At 41.7% G+C, this 12,087-nt stretch overlaps 1 protein-coding gene across 1 annotated transcript; it reads right to left on the reverse strand.

Moving 5' to 3' along the window:
- Positions 1-3,573: 3,573 nt before the first annotated feature.
- LOC127765786 (protein NRT1/ PTR FAMILY 8.3-like) lies at positions 3,574-11,802 on the reverse strand. The gene is made up of 12 exons (XM_052290743.1): positions 11,488-11,802; positions 10,643-10,748; positions 10,332-10,549; positions 9,380-9,936; positions 8,248-9,045; positions 5,976-6,058; positions 5,645-5,895; positions 5,365-5,491; positions 4,728-5,001; positions 4,271-4,403; positions 4,089-4,175; positions 3,574-3,958 (listed from the first exon to the last, which is right to left on the reverse strand). Exons 1-12 carry the CDS (start codon positions 11,563-11,565, stop codon positions 3,845-3,847), a joined length of 2,826 nt encoding a protein of 941 aa, XP_052146703.1. The 5' UTR covers positions 11,566-11,802; the 3' UTR covers positions 3,574-3,844.
- Positions 11,803-12,087: the final 285 nt, after the last annotated feature.

Below are 12,087 nucleotides of genomic sequence, written 5' to 3' on the forward strand. Positions count from 1 at the left end.
TATATTTACACTATGAATTATATGTAGTGTAATATAAATTTTAAATATTTATAGCCTGATTTTTTAAATCTTACGAAACTTCAGTACTTGCATATGTACTTAAAATCCTTGGAAAAATTGCTAGTGTAACTTCCACACATAAATAGAAAAGTTAATGAGAAAGAGATATGAAACATGGAGTACATACAAGAGAGAGTTAGGCTGAGTTCGGTAAACGGTATCTTTCTTCTTTTTTAATCACGTTTCCTGAACAATTAAATAGCGTATTTCATGTGATTTTTTAAAAAATAAATATATTTTTTCCAAGTTTATAATAATAATCGATTAATTATGCACTAATATGTTTTTTTCGCATGACGTCCAAAATCCTAGCTAACTCAACGGGTCTACCGAACTCAGTCCTAGTAATAATCACTTAATAGTTCCTAAAAAAATGTAATCACGTAATAGAAAAAAGTGACTTAGCAAAACTGTTTAACCTGTCCTGCTTAACCCAATAGCCTGCGTAGTAAACTAGTACTCCTCCCTTCTTTAAGCACAATCCGTAAGCTGATTGGGACAGAAGAACGCATAGAAAAACTCCCAACAAACTTACAAATTTAGTAATAGTACGCAGCTGTACACCAGTGGCCATGATACTCTATTGGACGAACAGCTCGGGGTTAGTAGAGATTACTAGATTATAGATCGAGATTAGCGTTAGTGCCATCATTATCACCATCATCTAATTGGGGTTTAATTAAGTAGAGCGAGGGAGCAGTGGCCAAGAGTTGGAGTTGCACTTGCTCTTTGGGCTTTGGTTCTTTTTCGACTTCCTTTTTCGTTAACTGCAAAAGAATTTCTTACTACTTTTGGGTGACAGTGCACCCGTGGCCCTCCTAGGGGTTTGGTATTTGGGGCTTTCCACTTGCGGACATGGCCATGTGACCCGCACGTGAACGCCCATGCCCCCGCGTCTGGGGCTCTCGGATGCTTTCGGCTCGCAACGGGGTTTGGCTTTTCTTTTTTTCTTTTCCGCTTTTGAAGACTGGGATCAGGCACAATTCATCGCGTGATCTGATCCTAGCTCCTGTGGGAATTCTGAGAGCAAGGTCATATGAATCTAGTAAAAAAAATACAATGGAAACTACTCTTTTATTATGATATAATTTTTAAATAACTTTTGTAAAAAAAATCCCCAGATAGCATGAGTATCACAGAACACTAGGATTTATGGATGTTTCAATAAATAATGCATTTTTTAAGCAATTAGTAATCTAGTATCACAAAAACATAGTTCCATTAATTTTCGGTCACTTGACAGGTGAACTCCGTGTGTTAATCTCACGTGCCTTTTCTTCCCCTTTCTTAGTCTGGTGACTTGGTGAGAGCAAGTTTAATACTCCCTCCGTTTCGAAATATTTGACGCCGTTGACTTTTTAGCACATGTTTGACCGTTCGTCTTATTCAAAAAAATTTAGGTAATTATTAATTCTTTTCATATCATTTGATTCATTGTTAAATATATTTTCATGTAGGCATGTAATTTTACATATTTCACAAAAGTTTTTGAATAAGACGAACGGTCAAACATGTGCTAAAAAGTCAACGTTGTCAAACATTTCGAAACGGAGGGAGTAGTATAGCCAACTACTAGCTTCAAATCATCTATAGCTAATCTAATAGCACATTCATACAATAGTTAAATATAAAAATATACTCACTCTGTCCCACAATATAAGGGATTTTCAGTTTTTGCTTGCAACGTTTGACCACCCGTCTTATTCAAATTTTTTTGCAAATATAAAAAACGAAAAGTTGTGCTTAAAGTACTGCAGATAATAAAGTAAGTCACAAATAAAATAAATAATAATTTCAAAATTTTTTGAATAAGACGAGTGGTCAAACGTTGCAAGTAAAAACTTAAAATCCCTTATAATATGGGACTGAGGGAGTACTACATTATTAATACCTGGTCCCACCTCTCATACACACATAACATCTTAGAGTCCGTGTTGCAGCTGGCTATAAATCTGCAGCCCGCTTTCTTCTCTCTCTTCTCTTTTCTTCTCGATACGTGGTTATAGCTAGCTTATAGCTTGCCATTATACATGCTTGAGGAGGAGTGGACCCTTAATGAGTAGGAACACGACGATGAAGTGAGCGCAGAAATGGAGATACATGCAGTCACGGATCGAGGTTCTAGAAGACAGTGGAGCAAGCAGGGGCTCACTCCTGTTGGCAATGAAGGTATTAATACGATACCCTACGTATGTGCACATATCTTAGTTAGAAATACTGTATACCAAATTCTATTAAAAAACAAATTCTGGAATAGAGTCGTGAGAAGATAAGGAATGAGTGTTCTACTAGGTAAGAAAAGATAGGGCTTGTTTAGAAGAGATTGAGGCAGCTACAGTTTCTCTTAGAATTGAAAGCTCCTCAAACAGTCCAGTTTTCTATTAAAAAACAAATTCTGGGATAGAGTTGTGAGAAGATAAGGAATGAGTGTTCTACTAGGTAAGAAAAGATAGGGCTTGTTTAGAAGAGATTCTGGCAGTTGCAGTTTCTATCAGAATTGAAAGCTCCTCAAACAGTCCAGTTTATGAGAAGTTGTAGTTATATAATCGAGAAAATAAACTAGAAGCTAAAAATTAGGGTTCCTAGCTTTTTTCAGATTTTTAGAAGCTAACTGACTACCAACTAGTTATTTTTCAGAATCTTGAACTTTCCCAAATAGGACCATAGTCCAACTTAGAGCTATCTAGAACCGCCTGAGATAATATCCAAAATGAGCCCTCAAGTTCTCTGTGAACAAAGGATAGTTCTAAAGTATAAATTGACCTTCACAAAAGGGAGAGGGAATCCAGTATCGCCTATTTAATATTGAATACACAAAGACAGAGCAAGCTAATATCCTCGAGTCGTACAAGGAGTTTCTTGAAGGCAATCCGCCGACCGCATCACCAAGGCATTTCACCAAGATGGGAAAATGGTAGTGGATGAGGTAAGATAAAGAGGTCATGGATACCACTACAATCACTCCCTCTGCTATACACTAAGATGCTATGCTAGGATGAGGTAGAGCTTAGTGCGAAAGATCCAACGGTAGGTGAGGGTAAATCCAACAACAAAGCTTGATGCAAATGATCCTGTGGTTGCTGGTAGAGTCAAAAGCTCAGAGTTGCATAGGCGGTACTCATTGATACTATGAGTGTTAGTAGCCGTGAAATTTGAAACTCGGCAAAGATGAACAATGTGACATACTGGATCGATGATTTGCTAGCTTATAGCTCAACTCCGAGTAACTTGGCCATTGTTGATAAAAGAAGGGAGATAAGAAGCAATGGCTAACAAACGTGGCCCACAAGTTAGTATGATAGAGTTAACAGAGCGGGGTTTATGTAACAAGTTACCTTAAAATCTTATGTTTATTGAAACAAACCCCAAAATCCAAGGTTTTGTGACAGGCATAACTCAAAACCTAATACTTTGTGAAATTTACTTAGAGTTTATTTGTCACACGTTGTTTCAAACAAAAATATAGTTAGAAAAGGAGCGAGCAGTGTTTGTACTTTTCTTTTTTGAAAGAGAATTATTCATGATTTTTACATTTGGCACTAGTCACTCGTATGTATGTTCTCTTACATAACATATATAGTGTAGGCCAAGTAGACCATAGACCACTCTAGTTACATACGAGTAGTTTCGATGAAAATGAGGGGAGACAAGGATGCATGACGAAGTACTGAACGGAGCTAATAATGCATCGAATAATGAATGATTAAATTATCATCACTAAATTAGCGACGAATTAAAACACTGAAAACAAAAGGAGAGAAGACATCAACATCTCTGAATCAAGCTAATGATCTCCTGGACGAGCACTGATGAGAGGCTGCAGAGCCTTGACGACGATCGTCATGTTGGGCCTGAAATCAGCCTCGTACTGGACGCACAGCGCCGCCACCGCCGCAAGCTGGGACACATGAACATTTTGATTCGTTCAGAAAATATACCAGATTATACACAGCAAGTTTGCTAAGCCGATCCTGACACAAACGACTGCTGATCTGAAGAAAAAAACAGTTCAGAATTCAGATAACTACCTTGGCCACTGCCTTTGGTGGGTACTCGTCGTTCAGCTTGGGATCCACGCACTGCTTAACCTTGTCCTCGCTTAACCTTGGAGTGGCCTAGAGATTTTTTTTTTGACACGGCTTATTAAGAGTCAGTTGAGTGAACAATGAGCACTGTATCTGATATCAAGGCTCGAAAATGGGAACCTTACCCAGGTAACCAAGCTCTGCTGCCCCTTGGGCATGGTGTGATCCACAGGCTTCCTCCCAGTCAAAAGCTCAAGAAGGACAACACCGAAGCTGTAAACATCGCTCTTCTGGGTCAATTGTCCCGTCATTGCATACCTGACATACATACAGTGTAGTATATCGTTTAGTTAATTCGTTATGTTATAAGTTGTTCAAAACAGAAATGTATGAGGATCAAACCACAATATTGCAATTGATTACTATTTGTGGTTCTCCTGCTATATTCAATAAAATTGTCACACTCTAAATGCGGGTCCGTTAAAAGCAAAAGAGATTACTATTTGTGTTTGGTCTAGACCATCAATATATTGAGAACAAATATGTTATACATCTCCAATTTTAATATCACAGTTAAACGATTTGCCACCGATTTCGATAGTCGAGTTCATATTGTCATCGTGGATTCGTGATCGAGCTTACTCTGGCGCGTGGTAGCCGAAGGTGCCGAGCACCTTGGTGGAGTGGAGGCGGGCGGCGGAGTCCGGCGACTGGTTGGTGAGGTTGAAGTCGCCGATCTTGGCGTCGTGGCCGTCGAAGACGAGCACGTTGCTGGAGCGGATGTCGCGGTGGACGATCGGCGGCTGCGCGCGCTCGTGCAGGTACTCCAGTCCCCTCGCCGCGCCGTACGCGATCCGTGCTCGCTGGCTCCACGTCAACACCGGCCCGGGCTCCGCCCCCTTCACCCCCTTCTTCCCTGCAATAATAAAAATCATGAAAACCCCACAATGAGATGCAAAATACCATAAAATTCGGAAAATACTACAGCACAGTATCCGGTTCGAACAGGATAAGGTATTAACTGATACACCGTTTGGACGGAATGATACCTCTGAGGTATCACCTGATACTAGCAAGGTATTAGTTGATATCTAGGTATCAGACGATACCTCTGTCCGAACGGGATATGGACCTGCAGTATTTCCCTAAAATTTATGCGTTTCAAACGGGGTTCCTTTGGAACAATTGGTGCAACGACACGTGAATGGTCGTCGTTGATGCACATCATATGTTGTGATGAGTACTACTAGTAGTGAGTTTAATTTGGTTTTTTTTGTACCGTGGAGGATGTCGTAGAGGGAGCCTTTGGTGGCGAACTCGTAGAGCACGATGCGGTTGTTGAGCTCCAGGCAGTAGCCCAGCAGCTGGGTGAAGTGGTCGCACTTGAGCCTGGACACCACGGACAGCTGCGTGCAGTGCGTGCCGTGTCGTGACCGATAGAGGCAAGAACAAAACACGTACGCGAGTTAGTTTTTGGCGCTGATGAATACTCTTGGAGTAGCATTTGCACTTTTTTTTTCTTGCTGAATTTGAACCGAATGTGCGGTTTTCTCGTTTACCTGCGCGCAGAAGTCGGCTTCTGACTGGCCGGAGCCGCCGTTGTTGTCGAACATCTTGACGGCGGCGGCCTCGCCGGTGCTCAGCGTGGCGCGGTACACGCGGCCATAGGATCCCTCCCCGACCAGCGACCTGTCGCCGAAGTTGCCGGTGAGACGGTTGAGCTCCGCCAGCGCCACGGCCGGGACGTCGATCGGCAGCACCTTCGCCGGCGCGCCGCCGGCTCTCGGCGCGTTCGGCCCTCTCGGCGGCCCTGCATTCCAAAGTGTCATCACGACGGCCGGCGGCGAACATTACGGACAAATTAATCAACTAGGACTGCGCAATTCGAACCTGGTGCTCGCGGTGGCGGCGCCGCCGGGTTGGCGGCCGGCGCGCCGTGGAGCTCCTCCTCGGCGCCGCTGCAACACCACATCGTGCGACGCAGATAGCTAGACAGACAGCTTAGCTAGCTAGCTGTGCAAGAACGATTAATTCAGCTAATAACTTAGCTTAATTAGCCGCTCCTCTCGCACGTTGAAGGATTCGGAGCTAGCTGGTTCAACGATACTACTACTATAGCATATATACATCGCGACGCGCCGAGTTTGCCGCGACAAACTCGCGCGAAATGCACGCACGCGGGAAGACAACGACACGGCCGGTCTCGCGACGTGCGACCCTCGCATAGAATTTTTGATGCGCCATTATATTTCGATTTTGCTATATATTTATCGACAAATTTTCTCCCAAAAATTTGATAGATATAATTACAGTACAATCATAGTATAATTACACTGTAACTTACATGTAATTACACTGTACTAAAGTGTAACTTGTATGTACTTTCAAAAATCTCTACGTAATATGTTATTTCGGTAAAATAGTGATTGTGGGAACAAATCCTTACACATATATGTATGCTGTGATTTTATTTTTCTTCCTCACCAAAACAAATCTTGTAATAGATCTAAAGATTTAAAATTACATGAAACTTATATACAAGTTACACTGTAGTTACGTGCAAGTTACAGTGTAATTACATATAAGAATTACACTACGATTGTACTATAATTATATCTGTCAAATTTTTAGGAGAAAATTTGTCGACAAATGTATAGGTGGTCCCTTATATTTTGCCCCCCCTTTTTTAGCCCAAATACGCACGAGAGTGGCGGATCCAGAAAATCGATTCGTTAATGTCATAACCTATTTATCGTTGTTATATACTAATTATATTTAAATCATGGTGTTATAATATATGGATAAATAGTTTTGCTATAGATTTTACTGCAAGTCGTCGGTATCATCTGACACCGGTCCTTATGCTGTTGGTCTGCCCCTGGTACGACCAAATAGCATACATGGTACTAGAGCAGATGCGGTTGGTGTCAAGCTCGTACGTGTATGTACATACCACGCATGTCGTGGACTACACCGAACCAATCATCGTGTGCTAAGCCCATGTGTGTACATAGTTTAGCTTCATGGAGCTGTTGATCGGTTAGTTTAATTATTATGCTGCTGTTAGTAATCGGTTGAGCAATGATTTATTTAGCTGGGTAGAGATTACTTAGTTTTAGTTCTCTAGATTTAATGCGAATACAATTCGGGCTGCAGGCTGATCAACCACGTTTGCGCCGCGGTCCGCTCCGTTGATCGATCCGGCGTCGTGCTCCCATGCTGCCTTCACGTCGTCAGCAACAACGCCTTGGCCGGTTTAGAACAGAGCACCACATGTTTTCGAGTGAGCTAGTTGGTGATTTTCAGAATATCGACATGGACCCGGCGTGTGAAAGTTACACACAGATTATATTATTGAAGTTATTACAATGTAATCATACTATATTTATATTTGATCGATAGATATATAGTAAATACGAAAACAATAATTATGGTATCGGATGATCAAATCACGGTGCTTTGCTGAGATCACCTCTTCTACCGTCTGCTGCACCGTGAAACAAACGCCAGCTCAGAAGAAGCTCAACCTGCTTACCTGCAGCTCTTTGCCCCAGAGATCTCCGGTGTCTACCACCGGTCGTCGTGCTCGCCATGCGCAGCGAATTCATTACAGATGGGCGGTGCCATGGGATTCGTTTATGATTGATTGACTTTCTAGGCTTTTAAAGCCTTGCTGTTGCGCAACTTTGTTCAGGTTGAAGATGATACAGTTATAAATTTTCATTGACCGGGTTTAAGATTAGTTGCGGGTGCAGGCAAAATTGGTTCACCGGGAAATGTAAGGAGTGTTCCCATCCAGCTAGATGGACGCAAGGAATTGCTTGTTTCAGTTTCAAGCAATGCAAATAGTACTTGTGGTTTGGAGGGTACTGCACGTGTTAACAACAAAAAATAAGTTAATCAGATATACCAGATTAAGTAGACGCATTGGAAGCAAAGCTACATTCCACAAGTAGCTTCAATAAATTAATATCTACAGAACAAAAAGTATAAAATGTATAGTAGCATCAAATACAGAGTACAGGATGGTTAAAGTTCTCTTGTTACGGTCGCTGCTTCAACATGTACTTTGTGCACATATATACAGAATTTTGAAGTGAAATTCCCATGACGACAGTCTTTTAACTCCTGATTAGCTCAAGCTGCTTTCTTGCTTTTGTATTTGTTTGCGCAGATGACATATATCACAAAGTTCAGAAAACTGAGCCCAGCAAGAAGCCAGAAGAAATAATCTAGGTGACCTTGATTCAAGTTATCAGGAATCCATCCAGGATTTCCTCCTCTTGTTGTGAAGTACGCAACCAATGTCAAAATGAATGCACTGAGATAATTCCCAAGTGCTGTTGTGACAAGCTGCAGTGCGCTGCAGAGGCTCCTCATGGCATCCGGTGATTGATCATAGAAGAACTCAAGTGACCCGACAAATGTGAAGACCTCTGAGGCACCAACCAAGAAATATTGAGGAATTTGCCAGCAGATGTTCAGTGGTACTGGAACATTTTGATCCACCAAATGTTCAGCCCTTGCAATGTCCAACCTTTTAATCTCAAGAACTGCAGCTGCCGCCATCGAAAAGATTGAGATTACCAAACCAATCCCCATCCTCTGTAACTCTGTAAAGCCCCTCGGGTTGCCAGTGAACCTCCTAGCTATTGGAACCAAGATACTATCATAGAGGGGGACCCATATAATGACGCTTACCACATCAAAGGTAGATAGAGATGCTGGAGGAATCTTGAATGGACCTACTGATGTATCAAGCATCATCCCTTGCTCAACAAACATGGTGGACATCTGAGCATAGACAGCAGAAAACACAATAGTCGTTGCCCAGACAGGGAACATCCTTACCAATATCTTCAGTTCTTCCACCTGAGTCACAGTGCATATTCGCCATGGGTTTGTAAAGCTATCTGCTTTCACATCAAGATCAGTAATTGTAGCAGCTTTGTCCAGACATCTGAAATGAATATCATTGAGAGTATATATGTTAGGTCGTTAGTTTCTCGGCAAATATGGAAATAGAGAGCGAGCAGATATCAAAAGTCAAACATAAATATTTAGCTATTTTTTCTAAAGCGCTAGGCCAAAAGGCCAGTATCTATAATATTTAAGTCGCAATTTATCAAAACTAAAATGTTAACCATCACAAAAAGAAGAAGAAGAGAAACACTACACCTAATAACTTTCAGAAAATATATTTTCCTAGTTCTTCAAGGGCCAAGAGCTGCTAGGAATTGTGCACTGAGCTATGGTCTGCTGCTGCTGCAATTTTAGCTCAGAGAGAAACACACCTGAGTTCATCGGTGTGCTCCAATTGCCGACTCCCTTCAATTGCTGAAGCCCCATCAGGCAACTCATACAAGCGAGAGCTATCCTCTGGAACATGTACGTTCCACTTGCGAAAGGAGGCAACAACCACCTGGCATACTCGTGTAATAGGACTGCCGCCTGGCTTTTGGAATCTATAAAGTGATGTTCCAGAGAAGAAACTTATGATGGCCAGCCCCATGAAAATTGTTGGAATGCCAAAGCCTATTCCCCATCCTATATTATCTTGCACCCAAACCAGAAAACTGCTTGATATGAGAGCACCAATGTTTATTGAGAAATAGAACCAGTTAAAGAAAGATCCCTTCTGGATTCGCTCAACTGGGTCTGTATCATCAAATTGATCTGCTCCAAAGGATGAGACACAGGGCTTAATACCACCAGTACCAAGAGCAATTAGGTAAAGTCCAAGAAAAAAGACAGTATACTGCAATGGATTTGCTGGTGGGCAAAAGGACCCTTCGCAAGGTGGAGGCATGAATGTAGGAACTGATGCTGAAAGAGTCAGTACAGCCATCCCCTACAATCAAAATATGATGTAAATATAACAATGTAACCCGGTCAAATTATAGAATCAGTTCGGTTCAGCAGTTCAAATACGGACAGCTATGAGCCTATGAAGAGAGCTTGTACACAAGAATTACAGGCCTATTCAGTAGACAGTAAAGAAACAGATCTACTCAGCTCTACCCTTCCTAGCAGTTCATTTAAGAATTGGGAAAGAGTACAGCAGGCCATCTTAAGTTTGAGAAGCTGCATCACATGCTCACTAATCTGAGAGCGTATATATATATACCACATTCACAAACCATTTCTACATTCATAGCTAATAAATGTTTCTTCTTTCATTTTGAGGAGTCCATAAAAGAACTGATACATGGTACACCATAAAATATCAGGAGAAAGATGACTTACAATGAAGTATATCGTGGAGAATGTTGCAATAGTCCAATACCTTCCCCAGTATGCATCAGCCAGTATAGCTCCAATAAGGGGAGTTAAGTAGCAAGTTCCCTGCCATGCAGTCACATTGCTAGCAGCAGAAGCATTACCATCATGCAGTTTCTTTGTCAAGTATGTAACAAGGTTTGTGGAGATTCCATAATAGGCCAACCGCTCACAGCACTCATTACCTGTGGTCAGTGATGGTAGTTAATTATATATCATTGCAGATGCCGACATAATAATAGACCTTGATACCTTGTAGATTAGTGTTAGAAAATTACCTAAGATAAATGGGCATGCCCTCCATCTACCAGTTCTCTCCTTCACAACAGGATTCCCAGAAAAGTCGACAGATCCATCTCCAGTGTATGTAAGTTGGTTGGATTCCTGGAATAAAGATATTTACAGTGCCATCTCATCAAACAATTTTTGTTGGGCAATAACTGAACAGCTTATAATGACTATAGAGAACTTTTAACTCGGTAAGAAATCAATGTGCATTGACAGTCGTCACAGAGTAACTTAAGTTTAAATGTGCATTGCTGACTGAATAATGTATCAATTCAGTAAGACCACAAATCTAAACTGTATACTTGACTTCAACATTCAGAGTTCAGACGCAAAGGAAGCAGCTGTACTGCTGCAGCACTATGCTGGTTCCTAGGTAGTTGCGTTGGCATGCGGCAGCCAAAATTATCGTAAGTCCTTCCAGGACAAGGATGCCATTTTCCCATATTGCGCAGTACAGGAGTTGAATAATCCACAAGCCAGAATTTTTTTTTCCTTAAAAATTAAGAAAAATAGAACAAACAGATATTAGTTGTTTTTTTTTTTAAAAAAAAGCTATAAGTAGGGACGATTGTTCAGCAAAGTTAACTTCCACGAATCGATATCGAATACATAGAAGAGAAATATTTCCCTTCCAATTTTCCGCTCAGCCGAAGACTTAAGGTGGTGTACCAAAACAAACAACCCTAACATATTCCTCACTCCTCACTGAAATCGAAAACAGCGATTCGCCTCCCAAAAAAAAAGAACAAAAAAAAAATTCTCAACACGATTCACAAGCACGATCGCTGATTCACCGCCGGCGCGCCAAAGAAACAGAGGGCGGATTCAAACTCACCTCCGGGATGGCGAGGAGACCCTGCTCCAGGGTGGACTCCTCCTCGCGCTCCGCACGGACCACCGTCACCTCGGCCATGGCGGCGGGCGGGCGCCTCCCTCCTTCGGTGGATCAGTAACCTGCGGCAAGCAAGTCTGGGCCCTGGCCTTCGATGGTGGAATCGTATATAGGAAGCTAAAGGATCAGGAGGAAGGAGGAGGAGGAAGCTTGCAGATCTGGATATGTGGGGTCTCCGGGTCCAACAAGACAAACGGTGAAGCGCACGACAAGAACACCCACTGTCTTAAGGCGATTCGGGGTCGTCTTTTTCCCCTCCCCTCGCTACGATTGTTCTGTGATAGAAACGGGTTCTGACTGGTAGTTGGTGAGGGTATCAGAGTTTTTTTGTGGGAAAAATATGCAGTGTAAATCCTAAAGTGAGTATAACAAATTTGTGAGAAAAAAAAATATGTAGTGTACATCTTAAAGCTGAGTATAACAAGATGATGTAAATGACACATGAAGGAGAGAAGAAATGAATAGATTCATAAGCTGTAACACGTACTCTAATAAACTACTATTATGTGAGAGGTGAGTAAGTTAGATATTAATGATGTAATA

Source organism: Oryza glaberrima, chromosome 3 (assembly GCF_000147395.1).
Source record: "Oryza glaberrima chromosome 3, OglaRS2, whole genome shotgun sequence".
Lineage (NCBI taxonomy): Eukaryota > Viridiplantae > Streptophyta > Magnoliopsida > Poales > Poaceae > Oryza > Oryza glaberrima.

Coding starts and splice junctions, on each gene's coding strand:
- LOC127765786 (XM_052290743.1), bottom strand. CDS start 11,565: ATGGCCGAGGTGACGGTGGTCCGTGCGGAGCGCGAGGAGGAGTCCACC. Junction 10,550..10,642: donor GGCATGCCCATTTATCTTAG/GTAATTTTCTAA, acceptor CACTGACCACAG/GTAATGAGTGCTGTGAGCGG. Junction 3,959..4,088: donor CACCAAAGGCAGTGGCCAAG/GTAGTTATCTGA, acceptor CATGTGTCCCAG/CTTGCGGCGGTGGCGGCGCT.